This window comes from Anabrus simplex, chromosome 1, assembly GCF_040414725.1.
Source record: "Anabrus simplex isolate iqAnaSimp1 chromosome 1, ASM4041472v1, whole genome shotgun sequence".
Lineage (NCBI taxonomy): Eukaryota > Metazoa > Arthropoda > Insecta > Orthoptera > Tettigoniidae > Anabrus > Anabrus simplex.
The window spans coordinates 1,046,822,423-1,046,846,828 of NC_090265.1; the positions used below are offsets into that span (position 1 = coordinate 1,046,822,423).

The 24,406-nt window shown below is 37.2% G+C and overlaps 1 protein-coding gene across 10 annotated transcripts in view; it reads right to left on the bottom strand.

Moving 5' to 3' along the window:
* LOC136857939 (serine/threonine-protein kinase MARK2) overlaps positions 1-24,406 on the bottom strand; it is a 677,731-nt gene that overhangs the window by 9,284 nt on the left and 644,041 nt on the right. For 9 of the 10 annotated variants that reach the window (XM_068225359.1, XM_068225361.1, XM_067137054.2 and 6 more), the window contains one exon: positions 5,428-5,536. In XM_068225359.1, coding sequence (XP_068081460.1) covers positions 5,428-5,536 — 109 coding nt within the window. The remainder of the gene's footprint in view (positions 1-5,427; positions 5,537-24,406) is intronic. The other variant, XM_068225358.1, reaches the window with a different exon arrangement.

The window sequence follows — 24,406 nt, forward strand, 5'->3', positions numbered from 1 at the left end:
AGACAGGACATGGATATGACTAGTGAGAAGTTTCGAACAGTAGACAGTAAGCAGGTTAAGGATATAGAACGTGATTGGATGGCATACATTGATGCTGTTGTAGAAACAGCAAGGGAATGCCTAGGAACAACTGTGTGGAAAGATGGGAAAAGGCGAACATCTTGGTGGAATGAAGATGTGAGAGCAGCTTGTAAACGTAAAAAGAAGGCTTATCAAAAATGGCTTCAAACAAGGACTGAGGCCGACAGGGATTTGTACGTAGATGAAAGAAACAGAGCAAAACAAATAGTTGGTGAATCCAAAAAGAAGTCGTGGGAAGATTTTGGTAAAAACCTAGAAAGGCTAGGTCAAGCAGCGGGGAAACCTTTCTGGACAGTAATAAAGAATCTTAGGAAGGGAGGGAAAAAGGAAATGAACAGTGTTTTGAGTAATTCAGGTGAACTCATAATAGATCGCAGGGAATCACTGGAGAGGTGGAGAGAATATTTTGAACATCTTCTCAACGCAAAAGGGAATCTTCCTAGCGGTGTTGCGAACAGCCAAGATCAGGGGAAGAAGGAAAATGATGTTGGTGAAATTACCCTTGAGGAAGTGGAAAGGATGGTAAATAAACTCCATTGTCATAAAGCAGCAGGAATAGATGAAATTAGACTTGAAATGGTGAAGTATAGTGGGAAGGCAGGGATGAAATGGCTTCATAGAGTAGTAAGATTAGCATGGAGTGTTGGTAAGGTACCTTCAGATTGGACAAAAGCAGTAAGTCCACCTATCTATAAGCAAGGGAACAGGAAGGATTGCAACAACTATCAAGGTATCTCATTGATTAGTATACGAGGCAAAGCATTCACTGGCATCTTGGGAGGGAGGGTGTGATCAGTCGTTGAGAGGAAGTTGGATGAAAACCAGTGTGGTTTCGGACCACAGAGAGGCTGTCAAGATCAGGTTTTCAGTTTACGCCAGCTAATTGGAAAATGCTACGAGAGGAATAGGCAGTTGTGTTTATGTTTCGTAGATCTAGAGAAAACATATGACAGGGTACCGAGGGAAAAGATGTTCGCTATACTGGGGGACTATGGAATTAAAGGTAGATTATTAAAATAAATCAAAGGCATTTATGTTGACAATTGGGCTTTAGTGAGAATTGATGGTAGAATGAGTTCTTGGTTCAGGGTACTTGCAGGGGTTAGACAATGCTGTAATCTTTCACCTTTACTGTTCGTAGTTTACATGGATCATCTGCTAAGAGGTATAAAATGGCAGGGAGGGATTCAGTTAGGTGGAAATGCAGTAAGTAGTCTGGCCTATGCTGACGACTTGGTCTTAATGGCAGATTGTGCCGAAAGCCTGCAGTCTAATATCTTGCAACTTGAAAATAGGTGCAATGAGTATGGTATGAAAATTAGCCTCTCTAAGACTAAATTGATGTCAGGAGGTAAGAAATTCAACAGAATAGAATGTCAGATTGGTGATACAAAGCTAGAACAGTTACAAGTAACTAATCTCATTTTGGTCCGTATTGAAGATACAATAAGTAAAACATTTTCAAGATTAACAAATATATATTTTTTAGTGATTAAATTCTACATGAATTAAAAACACCAGTTAGGGACATGTTTCGCCCTCGTTATGGGCATCTTCAGCCTAAAACTAAATCTTAAGGTCAAGAATTAAAACTATAAACATCGGAACTTAATAGTAAACTTATTACTAAATACAATGGTCTTATGCTTTTTACATAGTTTACAATATGTACAGTATGTACAATATGTACATTAACTTTGCCAGAATTTACGAACAATGAATTAATTTATTTTATAATGACTAGACATCCAAATTGTAGATTGGATTGATCACTGCGTGAATTGGGGTTTCTCAAATTATATTGACTAGAGAATACCACAGCGTGAGTTGGGGTTTCTTCAATTGTTATGGTCGCCTGAGTCGTAAGTATTGTTACAAAACCCGATCCTTGGTTAAAGTCGTTCATGTTAGGGTATGAATCAGTTTGAATATTCCTTTAGAAAGAAGCATGGTTATGTATTAAGGTTGAAGCACGTATGTTGGAAACTATTGCTAATCGAAACAATTTTTTTTGGAATATTTTGTCATTCTTGTTGTACGAGTTGTCTGTAACTGGATAAGAGAAAAAACGGATAATTAGAATGATGAAAGTGGAATCCAATATTATAATTGCAGAGTGAGTGTTATCACATGAACTTACTTGTCTCATCGATGTTAGCTGGGAAAAATCGTTCCGGTTGTGTCTGAACGACTAAGCTTGCTACTCCTAGTGTAGTATGGATGCTGTAACGCTGGGGTGGAGCGTGGAGGGGAAGGGGGAGTGAGTTTCAAATCGCGCGACCGTGTTGTTGCTTGAGAGGTGTTACTCGAATTGGATTGGGCGGGCCTGGCATTAGGCGTGGCTATTGGAGCGCATGCGTTCTGTGATGTAAACATACTGGGAACTTTATTCTGATTTACGGCCTGGATTAACCTCGGGGTTGTCTCATATAACGGATTTTTGTTATCAATGACATGAGAACTTGTACATTTATTTGCAACAAACTTATAATAAAAATAATAATCTTAACGATGTCATTGATAACAAAAATCCATTATATGAGACAACCCCGAGGTTAATCCAGGCCGTAAATCAGAATCAAGTTCCCAGTATGCAATTATAATATTGGATTGCACTTTCATCATTCTAATTACCTGTTTTTTCTCTTATCCAGTTACAGACAACTCGTATTCCCCCCAAGGTTGAACAATGCACCAATGCGACGTTAATCAACAAGAATGACAAAATATTCCAAAAAAACTTTTTCGATTAGCAATAGTTTCCAACATACGTGCTTCAACCTTAATACATAACCATGCTTCTTTCTAAAGGAATATTCAAACTGATTCATACCCTAACATGAACGACTTTAACCAAGGATCGGGTTTTGTAACAATACTTACGACTCAGGCGGCCATAACAATTGAAGAAACCCCAACTCACGCTGTGGTATTCTCTAGTCAATATAATTTGAGAAACCCCAATTCACGCTGTGATCAATCCAATCTACAATTTGGATGTCTAGTCATTATAAAATAAATTAATTCATTGTTCGTAAATTCTGGCAAAGTTAATGTACATATTGTACATACTGTACATATTGTAAACTATGTAAAAAGCATAAGACCATTGTATTTAGTAATAAGTTTACTATTAAGTTCTGATGTTTATAGTTTTAATTCTTGACCTTAAGATTTAGTTTTAGGCTGAAGATGCCCATAATGAGGGCGAAACATGTCCCTAACTGGTGTTTTTAATTCATGTAGAATTTAATCACTAAAAAATATATATATTTGTATTGAAAAGGTGGACACAATAATTTTAATCTTGAAAGTGTTTTACGTTTAAGCTAGAACAGGTCGATAATTTCAAGTATTTAGGTTGTGTGTTCTGCAAGGATGGTAATATAGTAAGTGAGATGGAATCAAGGTGTTGTAAAGCTAATGCAGTGAGCTCGCAGTTGTGATCAACGGTATTCTATAAGAAGGAAGTCAGCTCCCAGACGAAACTATCTTTACATCGGTCTGTTTTCAGACCAACTTTGCTTTATGGGAGCGAAAGCTGGGTGGACTCAGGATATCTTATTCATAAGTTAGAAGTAACAGACATGAAAGTAGCAAGAATGATTGATGGTACAAACAGGTGGGAACAATGGCAGAAGGGTACTCGGAATGAGGAGATAAAGGCTTATTTAGGAATGAACTCTATGGATGAAGCTGTACGCATAAACCGGCTTCGGTGGTGGGGTCATGTGAGGCGAATGGAGGAGGATAGGTTACCTAGGAGAATAATGAACTCAGTTATGGAGGGTAAGAGAAGTAGAGGTAGACCAAGAGGACGATGGTTAGACTCAGTTTCTAACGATTTAAAGATAAGAGGTATAGAACTAAACGAGGCCACAACACTAGTTGCAAATCGAGGATTGTGGCGACGTTTAGTAAACTCACAGAGGCTTGCAGAAAAGCATAACAGTCTATAATGATAATGTATGTATGTATGTTGCTGTCAATTACTTTGTGAACCAAGGCAGCAGTGCCAATATAGCAATTTTTCCATTAGAACTAGTGGATTCAAGATATTTTTAGGAGGGAATATTAAAAAAAGAGTGATATTCATGTAGGGATTTAGTAGTTACCATATTTACCCACGTTATTTTTGCACTTGCATAATTTTCGCACCCCCAAATTTGAAGAGACATGTTAAACAGCCTCCTGTCAAGCAGACATCTTGAACTCAGGACATTCATAACTTACCTGAAAGATGCACGACATGTAGAAGCCGATGGAAACATTTTGAATAAACAAAACATGAATTTCCCTTGAAAATTACGTGTTTTCTTTACCACAAAAATCGGCAAAAACTTTTTCATACACCTGTTATGCCCAGTAGTTATGAATCAGTCAGTCAGTCAGTCAGTCAGTCAGCCAGCCAGTCAAGACATGTTATTTTATACATATAGATTTAATTATATGCATACAGTATTTTACTTGATAATGAATATCCAGGGAAGCCAAATGGAAACCTCTTTATATGTTTTTTTAAAGAGACATGTTAAACAGCCACCATTCAAGCAAACACCTTGAATTTCAGACAGTGTAATCAAGTTCTGTCAACTTAGTTAAAAAATAAATGAACAACTACTTTTAAACCTGTAGCCTTTTATTTGTTATTTTAAAGGTTGAAGTGCATCCTTGTGAAGGAGAAAAGTGGCATTGGGAGTATGGAAATTGGATGTGATGCTTAATGACAACGGAGATGATCTTATTCCAGTTGAAGGAGATAGTGATAGCAAAAGTGAATCTGAAGAACTAGGTGTAACTAATCTGATGCACAAGAATTCTTAGTGTTTTATACAATTCTGTTGTATACCCTAGCATCTCCAACATTCACAGTCAATTCAGGGTTACTGCTCTGCTGGACAACGGAACAGAATTTCCGTTTCACTTGGAAGATTAGTGCTGAATCTTGTCTTTTAACTAAAAACACTAGTGTACAAATATGCAAGCCAGTAGATATTCCAGATCTTAATTTTCGTGGGTATAATGTTTGTAACAGGAATAAGAAACAAGCATGGTTTTAACATTTTTTTTTAAAAAATAACTGGACAGAGCAGTAGTATGTCTCAGGACTGATTTTAAGGAATTCTTCCCTCAGCCTCTATGAGAAAAGTTCTGACAGACTGACAAAATATGAGGCTGTACTTGGAAAAACTAAGAAACAAGATACTACCATTTTTTCTCCTTTCAAAATTCAAGGATATGGATATACTTTCAGTTAGGAGAAATTCTGCAAATATATCCTTTATCTTTCCATTAATAGGATTAATCAACTCTAAGGAATCATTTTAACATTCTGGAAACACTAACCTTACGAATTTCTGCCATTATTTCATTTGGATCACGTGATGATGTTGTCTTCATACTCCAGGTGAAGCGTAATGAACGTGGCTTCACTTGATCATCATTCACTGTGCTACTGAAAGGGAGAAAAATATAAAATGTAACATATGCAATTCATGTACCAGACACCTTGATACATTCATCATAATAATGTAACTCATTATGATATCAGATGGTACTGTATTTAAGTAGATATACTTTTGAAGACATATGCATCAAGTCTCTCACAGAATGTTCCTCTAAACATTCAGAACAGTCTAATAAAGAATATGGATATGAATGTCAACATGTACAAATGCTCAATTGACTAAATTTACTGAGATTTTAAAAACTACTGGTGTTGATAATGGTGTCTATGTATCATCACTCAGCTCTACTGGAACCAAACAGCAGAGGTCCAAATAGAGGGAGAGACAACTGAGGACATAGCTATATGTAAGGGCAATGTCCTGTCCCCCTCTCTTTTTTAATATCTACTCTGAGGCTGTGTTCACAGAAGCTGTTGAGGATGTTCACTCATTGGCATATACTAATGGCTACCGGCCGTGTGATTGCCCACGGGATGTAACGTAGCTTGACGGCTCGCAGCCATGGAGCAGAGCAGTAGCAACTTTGAGTACGTATTTCAGATGTTCGCCAAGGGATAGCACCGACTACCATTGGAAAGAGGAAGAGTTGCTCCTTTTTGCAATGGTAATTGCGTTAGATTATCTCAAACAGTTTGCATTATAAATCTTGAAAAGTTATTCTCCGTCATGTCTATCTATATCGAAGATGAGTAGCATGGTGCAAAGAAGGCAGGAGTTGGAGAGTTTGAGGGAGATAATTAGGATTCTCACAGAAGACAGGAAGGAAGATAGGACTCCCTCAAACAATGTACAGGTTACAGTAGGTGTACAAGAGGGAGGGGAAGGAGATTGCAGGCTAAGGGCTCTATTCAGGATCAGAATTCAGGACAGGAGTCTGTGCGGAATCGGTACGAGTCGCTCCAGATAGAACAACAGAGGGAAGATGAGGGACAGGGAACTGTTGCTGAGATGTGTGGAAGTAGGAGGAAGGGAAAAGGTAGGAAAGGGAATAGTAGAGTAGAGGATAGGAAAAGACAGGTGGAACAGGGTCATGGGAAGGAGAAAAGGGAGGAGGAAGTAGCTTCTGCAGCTATCAGGAAAGATAGGGCTGACCAGGAGGGGAGGGGATCAAATGAGGTGGGCAGGGTTGAGGCTCTGGTCATGGGGGATTCCATGGTTAGACATGTGGGGAAAGTGTGTGGAGGAAAGGGAACCAGGATAGAATGTTATCCAGGAATTAGGTTGAGGCAGATGTTGAGTAAAGTAGAAGAGAGAGGAGGGGAAGGAGAAGGTGGTAGTGTTTCACGTTGGTACCAACAACGTAAGGCAAGCTGATATAAGTACCAACATAGTTGGAGATGTGTGGGATCTGGCAAATGCAGCACGGGTGAAGTTTAAGAAAGCGGAGATTGCTATTAGTGGAATACTGTGTAGGAGGGATACTGACTGGAGGGTGATTGGGGATTTAAATGAGACTATGGAGTGGGTATGTGGGAAACTGGGAGTGAAATTTCTAGATCCTAATGGGTGGGTAGGAGATAGGGATCTGCGCTCAGATGGCCTTCACTTAAATCGCAGTGGTACGTATAAGTTACAAAATTTGTTTGGAAGGGTAATAGGGAGGTACAATCAGGGAAACAGGGTGGCCTAGGGAGCGGTGATAAGGGAACAGGGAACTGGAAATCAAGTAGGGATGACATAAAATTGTTAGTGTTGAACTGTAGAAGTATTGTAAAGAAAGGAATATAATTAATTTAATAAATATATATTTACCAGATATTATAATAGGAGTTGAATCATGGCTGAGAAAGGATATAATGGATGCTGAAATTTTCTCACGGAACTGGAGTATGTATCGTAGAGATAGGATAGGAATGGTGGGAGGGGGAGTATTCATTCTGGTGAAAGAAGAATTCGTAAGCTGCAAAAAGTTAAAGATGACACACATGAAATTCTAGGTATAAGGCTCATTTCTAAAGATAATAGGCAACTAGATATATTTGGAGTGTACAGACCGGGAAAGGGTAGCACTGACACGGATTCAGAATTATTTGATAAGATATTCAGCCATGTAGGAAATGACAAGGAAAGAAATGTGATTGTAGCGGGAGATCTGAATTTATCAGATGTCAATTGGGAAGGAAATGCAAACGACAGGAAGCATGACCAACAAATGGCAAATAAGTTAATAGGGGAAGGCCAGCTGATTCAGAAAGTGATGGAACCAACCAGAAGGAAAAATATCCTGGATGTGGTGCTGATAAAACCAGATGAGCTCTATAGAGAAACTGAAGCAATAGATGGTATTAGTGATCATGAAGCTGTTTTGGTCGTAGTTAAAAATAAATGTGATAGAAAGGAAGGTCTTATAAGTAGGATTATTATGCAGTACCATATGGCTGATAAAGCAGGCATGAGGCAGTTTCTAAAAAGTAACTATGATCGGTAGAAAACGGTAATTAAAAATGTAAACAGACTCTGGGATGGGTTTAAAGAAATTGTTGAGGAATGCGAAAACAGGTTTGTACCTTTAACCCATTGAGCCCTGCATATTTGTTGGATTGAAACTGCATTGGCGCTGGGATTATTTTGGAGAAAATATAGTGTCGATTCATGTCGTGAGAAATTTCTTACTTACAAGACCATTAAAGATTTAAATATACATGAAAACAAAAGGCTTTCATACCACAAACTGCGGAACAAGGAATACAGTAAAACATTTTATTTTATTAGCATCACGGGTACGTACTCAGTCCACCTGCTGAGCTGTAACACGGCCTTCTTTTTACATTTCCTCTTCGATTTCCACATCTATTTGTTCTTCAGGAGCATTGCTAACACTAATACTAATATTACTACTAATTTCACTGAAAAAATTACATTCCTAATCATCATTACTTTCTAAAAGGGATTATATATCGGTAAATATCAGTTCCATACTGGCAGCCATCTTGTTTACAAGCAAATCTCAAAGTCGAGAGATAGCCCACTTCAAACTAATATTACCAAGCACACTATCGATATATATTAGCAAAGAGCATATAACATTGCAAAGAAAGAATCCCTACACAAATTACAAATGCAACCCACTCTGCCATCTCTTGAGGAAAAGTTGAATTACGTAGTAAAATGAGACAACGGAACAGTTCCGTGGTCCGGCATTTGGTCCACCGAGACGAAGCATGGAACGGTTCCGTGGCTCGGGCCCAATGAGTTAAGGGAGGTAAGGAATGGTAAAGATCCACCTTATTATAATAGAGAAATAAAGAGATTAAGAAGGAGGTGCCGACTGGAAAGAAATACAGTTAGAAATGGCTGTGGAAGTAAGGAGAAATTGAAGGAACTTACTAGAAATTGAATCTAGCAAAGAAGGCAGCTAAGGATAACATGATGGCAAGCATAATTGGCAGTCATACACATTTTAGTGAAAAATGGAAGGGTATGTATAGGTATTTTAAGGCATAAACAGGTTCCAAGAAGGACATTCCAGGAATAATTAATGAACAAGGGGAGTGTGTATGTGAGGATCTTCAAAAGGCATAAGTATTCAGTCAGCAGTATGTAAGGATTGTTGGTTACAAGGATAATGTCCAGATAGAGGAGGAGACTAAGGCTAAAGAAGTTTTAAAATTTACATATAATAACAATGACATCTACAATAAGATACAAAAGTTGAAAACTAGAAAAGTGGCTGGAATTAATAAGATTTCTGGGGATATACCATATCTGAAGTACTTATTTGATTATTGTTTGGTCGGAGGAGTTATACCAGATGAATGGAGAGTTGCTATAGTAGCCCCTGTGTATAAAGGAAAGGGTGATAGACATAAAGCTGAAAATTACAGGCCGGTAAGTTTGACATGCGTTGCATGTAAGCTTTGGGAAGGCATTCTTTCTGATTATAAAGGTTTGTGAAATTAATAACTGGTTCGATAGAAGGCAGTTCGGTTTTAGGAAAGGTTATTCCACTGAAGCTCAACTTGTAGGATTCCAGCAAGATATAGCAGATATCTTGGATTCAGGAGGTCAAATGTACTGTATTGTGATTGACCTGTCTAAAGCATTTGATAGGGTGGATCATGGGATACTACTGGCAAAAATCTGTGCAATTGGACTAGACAAAAGAGTGACTGAATGGGTTGCTATATTTCCAGAAAATAGATCTCAGAGAATTAGGAGTAGGTGAAGCTTTATCTGACCCTGTAATAATTAAGGGGGGAATTCCTCAACGCAGTATTATCAGCCCTTTATGTTTTCTTATATATATAAATAATATGAGTAAAGGAGTGGAATCAGAGGCAAGACTTTTTGAGGATGATGTTATTCTCTATAGAGTAATAAATAAGTTACAAGATTGTGAGCAACTGCAATGTGACTTCGAAAATGTTGCGAGATGGACAGCAGGCAAAGTCAGGTTGTGAGTTTCACAAATAGGGAAAGTCCTCTCAGTTTTAATTACTGCGTTGATGGGGTGAACGTTCCTTTTGGGGATCAATGTAAGTATCTAGGTGATAATATAAGGAAAGATCTACATTGGGGTAATCACATAAATGGGATTGTAAATAAAGGGTACCGATCTCTGCACATGGTTATGAGGGTGTTTAGGGGTTGTAAGGATGTAAAGGAGAGGGCATACAAGTCTCTGGTAAGACCCCAACTAGAGTATGGTTCCAGTGTATGGGACCCTCACCAGGATTACCTGATTCAAGAACTGGAAAAAATCCAAAGAAAAGTAGCTTGATTTGTTCTGGGTGATTTCCGACAAAGAGCAGCGTTACAAAAATGTTGCAAAGTTTGGGCTGGGAAGAATTGAGAGAAAGAAGGAGAGCTGCTCGACTAAGTGGTATGTTCCGAGCTGTCAGCTGAGAGGTGGCATGGAATGACATTAGTAGACGAATAAGTTTGAGTGGTGTTTATAAAAGTATGAAAGATCACAATATGACGGTAAAGTTGGAATTCAAGAGGACAAACTGGGGCAAATATTCATTTATAGGAAGGGGAGTTACGGATTGGAATAACTTACCAAGGGAGATTTTCAATAAATTTCCAATTTTTTTGAAATCATTTAGGAAAAGGCTAGGAAAACAACAGATATGGAATCTGCCACCTGGGCAACTGCCCTAAATGCAGATCAGTATTGATTGATTGATAGGATATTCTGAACAGAAGTGATAATGAAAGCGAGTCAGAAACTTCAGATTGTGAAGAATTATTTAGTGTCAGTGGAAAATGTAACAGTGGTGGACACAAAAAAAGTTACAGCGAATCAGAAAATTCTGAATAGTGATAGTGATGACTAATGTTGTAATGCTGGGTGCTAGTGGTGCTAACAAGACGAAAAATGTAAACTACTGAAATGCCACAATATCCAAAGGTAACATTTATGACCTTTTCATTTCATAAATTAACATCTGCATGAGAAAACTATAATAACTAATAAATTAAAGTTCTCATGAACTGTGATTTATGTTGAAAATTAATGTCATGGAAAAAAGTTTAGACACCCGAATTAATTCGTTAATAAAATGTTTATCCTTTGTCACATATAGAAACAAGCTACACCAAAATTTAGCTTCTTTTATTCTATGTTTAATTATCTAGAGTAGACATTTTTATCGTACCCAGTTAAAATTTTAACGCAGGTTGAACAAAAAATGCCTGTATTTTTTCCATTTCCAACGGAGCGCTCATATTGAAAATTCATAACTTTAAAAGTATTGATTTGATCATTATGAAACTTCAGTGTGTCTTAAAGTAAACTTATTTTTAACCTGTCCACACAGTTTTTATTTCATCTGATGTTTGTGAAAAAGGTTGTTGTAAATTTTGTAAAAAAAAACATGTTCTCATTACTTGGGTGATCATAGCCTAAAAAATTTGCCTTTTCATGAAGGTCATGAGAATGTCACACTAAAAATTAAAACTGCTTTTTGCCTACATGCAATTGCTGATTATATACTGATTTATATTTAATTGGGTGGTTGTGAGAGAAGGAAGCAGCCTACTGGCCGGCGAGAACAATGCACCTGGCCCTGGAAACCCTAGCGACATTGCTGGGTTGAACATCAATTGGGCGCTCCCTGCTATACAATAAGTGGATGTTTGTTGTTTCGTCAGTTGTTTAAAACCTTTATTGACTAGCACTCGATATATGAATGATAGAATTATGTAGTATATTTCGCTGTAAGTTCTCGCTTATGAGAAGGACCTCCTCGATTCATCAGTGATTAATATGTCAGTGCACTTCACAGAATTATTTGGAAACTTACTTCGCTTAGAAGTAGAAAAGAAGTAATTGTTTCTTCAAAATGTCTCATTTCTATGTTAACAATGAGAATCGCAGGCAAAATGTAAGATACCGTGAGAATCTTCACTGCTCGGTTCTGAAGGGAATGTAAGGTTGCATGTCCATCCTTCATCGTTGGCTTTTCCTGGGCAGGAAAAGTTTAACCCCCAACAGTGTGTGCCAAATTATCATTTACTCTTTGTCAAACTCCATAGCTGATTGGTGAGTGTGTTGGTTTTCGGATACAAGGATTCTGGGCTCGAATACTGGCCAGGTCATTTAAATTTATCTTCACTCGGGGCTAGGTAATAGGGCTTCTTTGAAGTGTATCTCTTCAATATATCGATAGTAATCAGTGGGATGCGTTCAATTTGTAGAACGTTTTGTTTTTAAAGTTCTGGGCGATCGAGGAAAACACCACTTTTTGTCATCCAGTATTTCACTTTCTCACCCCACAACACAACACATTTATTGCGCAGTAGGTCTATATGACTCAAAGCTGGTACAGAGCAGTGAGAGTTCGGTTGGCATGGCAAATAGACCAACTGGGCAACGCTGCTTTCTTCTCTCCAAACCACTCAATTAAATATAAATCAATATAAAATCAACAATTACATGCTGGCAAATAATAATAATAATAATAATAATAATAATAATAATAATAATTTTAGCCAAAAAATTTTAATTTTAATCTGACATTCTCATGAGCTTCATAACAAGCCAAGTTTTTTTTACGGCCATGATCACCCATAATGAGAAAACGTTTCATAAAATTTACAACCCTTTTCACAAAAATATCAGATGAAATAAAAACTTGGTACTCTGATCAACAATAAGTTGCTTTAAGATATGTTAAAATTTGGTAATGATCAGATCAAATTTTTGAAGTTATGAATTTTCAAAGTGAGCGCTCCGTTGGAAATGGAAAAAATATCAGCACTTTTTTTTTTTGTTCACCCTGCGTTAAAATTTTAACTAGGCAAGATAAAAATTTCTACTCCACATAATTAAACGTAGAATAAAAAAGCTAAATTTTGGTGTAACTTGTTTCTGTATGGGGTGAAGGATAAATATTTTACTAACGTATTACCTCTGGTGTCTATACTCTTTTCCATGACGGTAAATACTAATCGTGGGCATGTAAAGAGCTAGAAAATCAATATCCCAATGGGTTAACCTAGACATTAAATGACAATGTCATTAATAAAATCTCTTTTGCTGGTGATAGTTAGCCAGTAAACTAGCCGATTTACAAATTATTATTAATAACATTGTACGATCAATACAGCATTTGAACCGTTTATGAATACTGGCAAGACCAAACCGATTGTATTTTCGAAAACAGCTAAGCAGGTTTTAACTGAACATCAATAACACAGTGTACTGCAATGTTCAGAAATCTTTGCTAACATATCAAACTGAAATGTTTATCAAATTAATTGTGAAGCGATTTAATTTTCTTTCTTTCACCTTCTTCTTCTTCTTCTTCTTCTTCTTCTTCTTCTTCTTCTTCGGTTCACTGAATGTTGGCATAATGATTTGTGCAAAATGGAGTTGTCATTTTAAATTTTATTGAATCCAAATGTGTTTAACTGTGATACTTTTCTTTGCCCAAGTTGGATTATTTCTTTAGTTTTCTAGAAATTTTATTATCCAGACATATTATTATGAAACTACTTCCATTCCTACAATTATTTTCTCTAAATCTTTTGTTTAAATCTGGATTTATAATGAACTAGCTGATGTACCCAGGCTTCGCTAAGGTATTCTACATTGTATACAGAATTATAGGTTAGGTAGTGTACACGTTGTGAGCAAGATTGTATTGAATTGCACAGCTCTTAACATTACCCTAGAAACACGACGGGGAAGTCAGAAAACATATTTTCTCAGATGAAGACTGGGTGAGGGAATTTTCATTGTAATGGTAAGCTCGCTTGCCTACCTACAGGCACAATCAGGTTGAGTTTTCATTATAATGGCAGATACTCTCCACATTCTCAGAAAGACTGCCTTAGTGGTTTTCCCAACCGAAATCAACATATATCGGAGTTGAGTGGCAGCATAAAAGACAAAGATCATCACAACAAACAATGGTCAATGTAATGTTATTTTGATCAATGTTATGCACTTTCGATATTGTAGGCCTTCATGTTTAGTTTTCTTCTGACTCTGAAATACCACTCTTATCACAGTCGGTAGGTAAAAACTGAATACAACGTAAATGATAGGAAATTGTATTCTCTGTAACTTTTGTAATGTAGTACTTTTCGAAGTAAAATAACATAGGTATTTAAAAATTAAATTTTTTGCACCTTCCCCTAAATTACAATTTCATCCAGGGTGAATAAAACTTTTATAGCTTAAACTGTAGTTTTTTATTCCCCAACTCTATATACCGATTTACATTCAATTCTGTTTATCCATTTTCTCGTGGCTCGGTGTTGATATGGACTTGGCAACGTAAATACAAATTCATGAATATCTATGTTATCATAGCCGGTACAGTAAACATGCATAACACACAAATGATCGGAAATTTAATTCTATATAACTTAAGTTATGTAGTATTTATCAATAGTACCACTAATAATATAAATATTTGAGAATTAAATTTTAGGCCTTCCCCTAAACTACCATTTCACTCATCACAAATAAAATGATTTATAGCCTAGATCAGGGATGGCGAACCTATGCCACGCGTGTCACTAGGTGACACGCGAACACGATTTCAGTGGCACGCCACATGAACATAATATTATTTTATATATACGTCTTGTACTACAGACAATGCATATCTTATAGTGTTTCACGTGTAAGAAATAAATATCGAAAATCTAAATCCTAGTTCCATTCGGACGTGCAATATGGCAACACGGCTACACTGATAGGTCCGAAAGTCAAGTGAGATAGTGCCGTTTTCTGGTGGTTTTGTATACGGACATCGCAAACACGTTTTCGGTGCCGAAAAGAACAGAAACTTAACAAAGGTGGTGACCGTATGTTTCAAGAACTCTGGCCAAGAGAATTCGGCCAGTTAAAGAGATGTGTTGCCTGTGTTCGAAAACAATAATTGTATCCCCTCATTTAATGTAAAGCGCAATTTCGAGACTGGTCATTCAAATGTTTGTTGCATTTCAAATGAAGAAAGAAGAGAGTTCGTTTCACAAAATATCGAACATTACACAAAACAAACCAGTTCTTTTGTATCATCTTTCCGGCCAAGGAATATTATCAGTGCGGCTGTTTCTATCTGTCTCACTGCATAGTACAGCATGCATGGGAAACCGATTTCTGATGGTGAGTTGTTGAAAGAAAGTTTCTTTTTGACGTCCAACACATTATTTGAAAACTTCCCTAACAAACAACTAATACTTAACAGAAATAAAGGAATGCCAGCCAGCTGAACTGCTGTCAAGGATAGAATAATAAAAATGAGTGAAGAAGTTTCGGAGCAGTTGAAAGCTAATTTGGTTAACTCTCACATGTATGCAGTATGTTTTGATGAAATCATGAATGTGGCCTTACAAACAAGGATAGCCGTTTCTTTAGATATCCTCATGGAAATGTGATCAGGGAGAAATTAGTTTAATTGTGAGCGTACAAACTACAACCTGGAATGGAGAAAGTGAAGTCCATTCGCAGTATTAGTACTTTTGATTTTTATATCTAATAATATTTTTTTTACAATTTGTTTTACGTCACACCGACACAGATACGTCTTGTGGCGACGATGGGACAGGCTTACGAGTGGGAAGGAAACCGCCGTGGGCCATAATTGAAGTACAGCCCCACGGAACATGCAATCAAATGTATTCACAACATATATGTATAATAAATAAATAAATAAATAAATAAATAAATCAGTGAATGAATAAATAAATAACATATTATGAAACATAATCGGGAATTTATAAAGGAAGTCGCCGGGGGGGGGGTCGGGTCGTAGGTTGTAGACATCCCTTAGTGGAAAACAAGTGGCACAGTCAACAGATGAGAATAATAAACCAGACTTAAAATGGCACACTAGTTGGAAAAGGTTCGCCATCCCTGGCCTAGATTGTAGTGGCTCATCCCCCAACTTCACAAATTGATTTTCATGAAATCCTCTTCAGCCGTTTTCTCGTGATGCATGTACATACATACGTACATACATACATACATACATACATACATACAGAGAGAGAGAGGCAGGCAGAAATTACGGAAAAGTAAAAAGTGCATTCCCTTGTTACTGTGGACACGACTGATACAGAAATATCATTCTTTTCAAATTCTGAGGAATGTACAAACAAAACTCTTATTTTATACATATAGATGGTAAATTTCATTTTTGCTGGATATGAATCATTATTTGCAGTTTGGTTGTCCTTGCCTGTGTTTATTTTCAGGTATTAAGCACTTCCATTTGTTTGTACCTCATCACGTGGATGTCACGTTACCGGTTAGGGTCATGGATTCTTACATACCTTGATTGTCATAACAGAACTTAACCCGTGAATGGTTGCGCGGGGTCATGATTACCCTGCATAAGTTGTTTTCCATTCCTCTTCCCGCACCAAACACACCTGGTAGTCCTCCTTTATTGTACCTACCCAACTTCCTTCCCGCCTCCTAAAGGCGTGGTTATTATTCAGCTGCTGCTTACAATTGTTGAAAAAACAGGCTCCTGTGTTACTGTGACCCTCCGCAACCATTAAAATTGATTTTAATTTTCTTTCTGTTCAGTTGTAATATTAACCTTGTAGCTTATATTTAGTAATGACCAAACAAAATGAAAAGTGGATTCTTTCCTTACTTAACAAGGAATTGTCTGATGATGTGCACGATGATTTGAGGCATGTAAATAAATAACAGGTCATAGTTTTGAGTTAAACAAAATGTGTACAGCATGAGAATAAAACAGTTTGGAGAGGCAAAGCATGATACATGCAAAATATGCATTCAAAGCTTTTATACTATATATATACACTACTTTATTCTATTTGATATAGTTTCTGTGTAAAAGGTTGTGGAAAAATTTGATACTGTATGTGTTAAAATGTGCTAACATTTAAAACGATTCAAGCACTACAGCATAAAGTTCTTCATTTTACTAGGAAAATGTTACTTTTTATCATCATTACCAGGAATTATTTCAGTTAAGTCCTTTTGTCTTTCCTTTAATTTTTGCTAGTTCATGTAATGAGATAATTTTAAGAGCAATTTCTTCAGTAAGTCCTCCTAAAACGTTCTATTTTCATTTTTTAAAATGTAAGGCATCATTTTATACAAGTCCTTCCTCTTCTCTTCTGTCAGACTCTTTGCTCCCTGAAGTGCTTCCAATTCTGCTTGCCCAAGATCAGAAGGCTTCACTCCTTGTTTCAAAATGTATATTTCTTTGAACTCTTCCATTAGTGTCAATCGAACTTGCAGCACATTTAGCTGCTAGCCTGATGTACTGTACTTTCAAAATATGAAAGTTGGATATGTTAATGTATCTGTCAGCAGCTTATTTGAAATTAAAGAAGTCATCTTCTTTCATAAGAAGCACTACAAGAAGGATTCCACTTCTTGGTGTCAAAAATATGATTCACTAAATAGTTCAGGAATTGCTCAACAACAAAAATCGCACTTTTCAACAGTTGAACATTGTAGCCTAAGCAGGTTAAACAATTCTCGAAAGATACATTTCCTTTGGTGAGATCATCATCATCATCATCATCATCATTAGAGCCTGGATGATGTAATTACATATTCTGTTCCCAAATATGTAGCTACAAGAAAAGCTAAAATGTCGGTCAATCACACTAAAAGGACCATTATTTCAGGAGTTTAAAATTACATATTTTTACATATTTCAATGTATAATAAATATTTTTATAAATATTACATATTTTAAATATTTTGAAGGATGTAGCACATTTGAAAGAAAACACTACTTTTTCCCTAATTTTACACTGACTTTAGTTTCTTAATTAAACACTTGAATATAGTTCGAAAAGCCCGAGTCTCCAACATCTAAAAATCTCTCTCTCTATATAAAATAATAGTTTTGTCTGTACATTGATCCGAATTTAAAAAGGATGACATTTATAAATCAGTCATGGCCACAGAAACAAGGAAATGCACTTTTTAATTTTCCGTAATTTCTGTCTGTCTGTATGTACGCGCATCACGAGAAAACGGCTGAAGAAAATTTAATGAAAATCAGTACACAAAGTCGGGGAAGAAGCCGCTACAATCCAGGCCATAAATAATTGTATTCACCCTGAGAAAAATTGTAGTTTAGGGAAAAGCCTAAAATGTAATTCTCAAATATTTATGCTATTAGTGGTCCTATCTTAATGAAAATCGGTATGCAGAGTCGGGGAATAAGTCGCTATAATCTAGGCCATAAATAATTGTATTCATGCTAAGTGAAATGGTAGCTTAGGGGAAGGCCTAAAATTTAATTCTCAAATATTTATTAGTGGTCAAATCGATAAATACTACCTAACTAAAGTTATACAGTATTAAATTTCCGATCATTTATGTCTTATACATTGTTACTGTACCGGCTATGATCACAAATATATTAGTGAATTTGGTTTTTGTTGCCGAGTCCATATCAGCGCGAGTCACGAGAAAATGGGTAAACAGAATTTAATGAAAATTGGTATGTTAAGTCAGAGAATAAGGAAATACAGTCTACGCTATAATTAATTTTACAAATCACAGAGTCAAACGAAAACTAAATGTGAAGGCCTACAACATAGATATCTCCTAACATTGATCAACAATAACATTACATAGGTGGTTTGAAAAGTTCTCGGAATGTACTAGAATTAAGTATCTTACCTCGGTGGAACTGCTTTTATTTTTCAACCTAGTCTCCCTGTAGACTAACGCATTTGGTCCAGCGATGTTCCAATGCCTTGATCCCGTCTCGAAAATGATATTCCTCCAGGCCTGCAAAATACCTCTCCAATTCGGCTGTCAGTTCTTCCCTTGTAGAAAATCTCCGTCCACCGAGGAAAATTTTCAGCTTGGGGAATAGTTGATAGTCTGATGGTGCCAAATCAGGTGAATAAGGTGGATGTGACAACAATTCGTACCCCAGTTCATGAAGTTTTGCCATGGCAATAACACTTGTGTGCGGCGGAGCGTTGTCCCGATGAAAGATGACCTTTTTCCTTGCCAAACCAGGCCTTGTTTCACATATCTTTTCCTGTAGTTGGTCTAGGAGGTTTGCATAGTATTGCCCTGTAATTGTTTGGCCAGTAGGAAGATAATCTATCAGCAGAATGCCTTTTGCATCCCAGAAAACTGAGACCATGACCTTTCCGGCTGAACGCCCTGCCTTTGCTTTCTTTGGTGGTGGTGAATCAGCATGTTTCCACTGCTTTGACTGCTGTTTTGTCTCTGGGGTATAGTAGTGGACACAAGTTTCATCTGTAGTCACAAACCGGCGCAAAAAATCTTGTTGGTTGCACTGAAAACGGGCCAGACTTCGTTTGGACATTTCCAATCTGGTGCGTTTATTGTCCGCGGCACCCATCTTGCGGATAATTTTTTCATACCCAATTCTTCAGTTTATATATAATATACCCGTTCAGAAGACACCCCTACAGCTTCAGCAATCTCCCGCACTATCAGTCGACGATCCTCCACGACCATTTTATGCACTTTTGCGATAAATTCTGGGGTCATAACACTTTTTGGCCGTCCACTACGCGAATCATCATCCAAGCTCTCCCGACCAAATTTAAACTCGCTGATCCACTTGGCAACAGTTGAAAATGAAGGAGCAGAGTCCCCCAGTGTGTTCTGAAAGTCGGCATGAATTTCCTTTGCTTTCATACCTTTCTTTACAAAGTATTTAATCACTGCTCGAATCTCAGTTTTTTTCCATTGTCACAAATCACTACGCGGGAACAACAAAGAGTCGTCTCTACCACAATCCTGCAGCTAGAGCACTGACGCGCCACGTGTTCACTCACAAAGGATGTGTGATTATTGCGCGGGAACCTCGTTGCTCTAGCACTGACATCTAGCGGTGATTCCGAGAACTTTTCAAACCGCCCTCGTACATTGACCATTGTTTGTTGTGATGTGCTTTGTGTCTTCTGTTGCCACTCATCTCTGGTAGGAAGGATTACTGCTGCGTACCAAGTATTTTTTTTATTTGCTTTACGTTGCACCGACACAGATAAGTCTTATGGCGACAATGTGATAAAAAAAGGCTAGGAGTGTGAAGAAGCAGCCATAGCTTTAATTAAGGTAACAGTCCCAACATTTGCCTGGTGTGAAAGTGGGAAACCACGGAATACCATCTTCAGCACTGCCGACAGTGGGGTTCGAATCCACTATCTCCCAGATGCAAGCTCACAGCTGCGCACCCCTAACAACACAGCCAACTCGCTTGGTCGTACAGAGTGTAACAGCCTGCCTGAATATTGACAGGAAGTAGCTGGGGAGTTAGATTTCTTCTTTAGCATGCTATTCCTCTGGTTCGTAAATTTTCTGATACTACTGGTACGTAACACACTGATTCATCATATCATTCGAGCTATTCAATCCCTACTCTGAGGTACTGATTGGAATGAGCAGCGCGCATATCTAATGGAATAATGGCAGAGGAGTGTTCACGTCAGTCTGTGGTCTGGTCATTCCAGCTCTGGAACTTCGGACTGTTAGACTGGGACCGTAGTACTGTTCGTTAAAAGTGATAAAATGTGCGGTTTTTCATTTAATCCAGTATTTTATATGATAGCATTGCTTTTAATTGCTACTTTCCTACTGACGTTTTTGTAATGACCTATGTTGACTTAAGTTAGGAAAACCACAAAGTCAGTCTTTCTGAGAATTCCGTATTGAAGCAGCTAATAATTTAAAGAGAGGTATTCTTTCAAAGAATTGCATCACTTAGCTGTGTTGACAGTGCAAGTGTTGGGTGTCTCGAGCTGTGTCTATCAATCTCCCCTTGTACAAACTTTGTCACATTGTTGTTCTCTCACATTTAGTGATCCCTTCGCCAGTCCTCAGTTCAATGTAATATGTCAAAAGCACCTTTTATTGCCCATGCTTCATGCTTTCCATATTGGGCTACACTCCATACAAAAGTCTTTATAAGGCTTCAGCTAACATTTGTTTTAGAACAATATGCAAATACTTTTATGGGCCACATATTTTTTGGTTGGTGTTTCAAACACCTTTCAATTTACTGCTGTTACCTAATAAGCCCCAGTGGAAAAGGTTTTCATATTTGTTTTAGTCTTTTTCACACCTTTTACTACCCTCATCTCATCTTTAGAAATGGTAGATAGCTATATCTTTCACAGTACCCGTAAATACACTATGAAAATGCACGCATGTCGGAAAAAGACATCTCAAGTGTTAACATATTCCTTTTGATAGTTTTTATTTTTGTATTCAATAGTACGTTGTCTAGTTTGAAACTTCTCTTTCCTTGTCCCCTGCAGAATTGTCTTAAAAAGGTTTTACTGTAAATAATTCAGATATGGCACTATATCCAAACCAAGTGCCTTTAGTATATCCACAGAAATCTTATCAATCCCACCTGCTATTCTACCTTTCAACTTTTGCATACTCTTGTAAATGTTTTTATTATCATAAGTAAATTTCAGTACTTTGTCAGTATTTGTCATCCCCTCTATCTGGATTATTTTTAAGTTCAACTATCGGATACTGTTGACCGAATACTTCGCCTTCTGTAAGTCCTCACATATATACCCCCTTGTTCATTAGTGATCCCCCCAGAATGTCATTTCTAGAAACTGTTTAAGGCGACATTCCAGAGATAAAAATAGATATTTTGGTCATTTTGGCAATTTTTTTAATGACTGAAATTGAAAGGATTGAGTTTCTTCTTTCTTGTCACAAAGTCATTTTGTTGAATTCAAACAATTTATCACCTTAATAATGCTTTGTCTGCCAGTCTGTGTGGCATCTGCTGAACTGCTTTGTTAGGTAATGATGTCACTGTCATGTTTCCATTGAATCAAATATGCCCGTTTTGGGCCAACCCCAGCCCCCTCTTATCCCAATATATTTATACATACTCAAGCTGCAAGATCTACCATATTTCTGAATGAACTTATCAAGCCTGTTACGGACTAATATTTCAGTACTTGACTGTCATTGAGCACCATTTTATGCTTGTATTGGTATTCCTGATGGTACTACAATAGTGCCGACTACTATAAGTGTTGTTATTCTTGTACGTTTAATTTTGTGGGTTCTGTCGTGGTAGCCAGTCTGTTTACTTTTGAGAAGTACGTGCACAAGTAACGTCTTGTAGTTGCGTATCAACATACTGTTATTACTGAAAGACAGTGTGCTTTAATAATTGATAGCTTGTATTCAAGGGAATAAACAATATGTGTAAACATAAATCAGCCTTAGCTAAACGACAAATTGCTGAACTTTTGATAGGAAAAAGATGGGGATCGGCTATTACTGAACCGGAGTCCCCATTGAAGAAATCAGCGACAAAAGGTCATAAATGTTATCAGAATCAGATTGTTCTCATCAGGAAAGTGTCACATCAACTTCAAGCCATGTAAATGCTGCACATATATCCAACAATCCCCATAACTTCGACTCAGGAAAGGTTGCATTGTGAAAAACAAAATGCAGGTGAATCATTTTCCATTCTTTGGAGGAGGAGGAGGAGGAGGAGAAGCAGAAGAAGAAGAAAGAAAGAAAGAAAGAAAGAAAGAAAGAAAGAAAGAAAGAAGCTTCCAGAGTTACCAGTATTCATACAGGAGCTGCTAAGAAAGGAAGGAAGGGAAGGAAAAACATACGGTTCTGGTGACTTTTAGGTAATGAATCAGGAAGAAAATGTCACTTGAATTTTGCTTTAATTTTCCCACCAATTGTAATTTTTACAGTTAAATCCAATTTTCTCCCATAATATTCAGCCAAATGTAACAAAATTTGTGTGGTGTATGTATCACAGCTATATTAAGAAACCTGCATATGGAATTTTTCATTGCAGAATTTTTTCAAAATTTTAGAACATAAAAATTACACAAATTTTAGTAGGATATATCTCCTTATATAAATTATGTACAGAAAAATTGATATGTAGTGCTTTTACAAGAAGTGTTATCTAACTAATAACAAATTTACTCTTCCATATTTCTCTAAAATTCATGCATGCCAATTACAATTGCAATCATGTTATCTTTAGCTGACTTTTTGTTAAATTCTATTTCATAATAAGTTCCTTCAATTTCTTCTAACTTCAACCATTCCCATACCTGCCAACTTCACAAAACCAAACATCAGGAGATTTTCGTATAAAAATCAGGAAAAATCAGAAAATACAATTGGTCAAGACTGCTTATTCTACATGTCTTCAAGAATACTTCATATTTATTGACAGATCAAGGAAAAACTAAACTAATTAATATGAACTCACGTTTACCCACCACCAAAGCCTTCCCCAAGATACACAAAATCGGCGTCCCCATTTGCCCGATCATTAACTATAAATCGAGCCAGTTATATAAAGCATTACAATTCATTCAGGGGTTTTTAAGGAGGAACTATCGATTTCTGTCTAAAAAATCTGTTAAAAACACTAAAGAATTGATCAAAAAATTAAAAAGCTTACCATTCAACCCATTCTCTTCATTCATTCGATATTGTAAATATGTATCCTTTCCATTCAGTGAAATAGGCATTATACCCAAAGAAGAAGTGCAGTCGAGGTTGTTAAAAAATACCGGGCAGGCACAGATGATGTAAAACAAAAGCTAAAGGTTTCTACCAATTCAATACTATTTATTGAAACATTAAAAATGTTACATATATTTGATGAAACTAGTTTTGGTCTTGCTAGAGACCATCATCAGTTAAAATTAATATTAAGGTAAGACATGAATTATAGATAAAATTTATGAAGTATAATCATCATCATCATCTGTTTACCCTCCAGGTCCAGTTTTTCCCTCGGACTTAGCGAGGGATCCCACCTCTACCGCCTCAAGGGCAGTGTCCTGGAGCTTCAGACTCTTGGTCGGGGGATACAACTGGGGAGTATGACCAGTACCTCGCCCAGGCGGCCTCACCTGCTATGCTGAACAGGGGCCTTGTGGAGGGATGGGAAGATTGGAAGGGATAGGCAAGGAAGAGGGAAGGAAGCGGCCGTGGCCTTAAGTTACGTACCATCCCGGCATTCGCCTGGAGGAGAAGTGGGAAACCACGGAAAACCACTTCCAGGATGGCTGAGGTGGGAATCGAACCCACCTCTACTCAGTTGACCTCCCGAAGCTGAGTGGACCCCGTTCCAGCCCTCGTACCACTTTTCAAATTTCGTGGCAGAGCCGGGAATCGAACCCGGGCCTCCGGGGGTGGCAGCTAATCACGCTAACCACTACACCACAGAGGTGGACATGAAGTATAATGCCATGATAAATTCATCTCTTACCTTAACTTTTATTGATTTTGACTGATGATGGTCTCTAGCAAGATCGAAACTATTTTCATCAAATTTATGTAACTTTTTAAGGTTACAATAAATAGTACTGAATAGGTGGAAACCTTTAGCTTTTGTTTTACATTATATTCCTCATCAATACGGAATAATATGAAATTTATTATC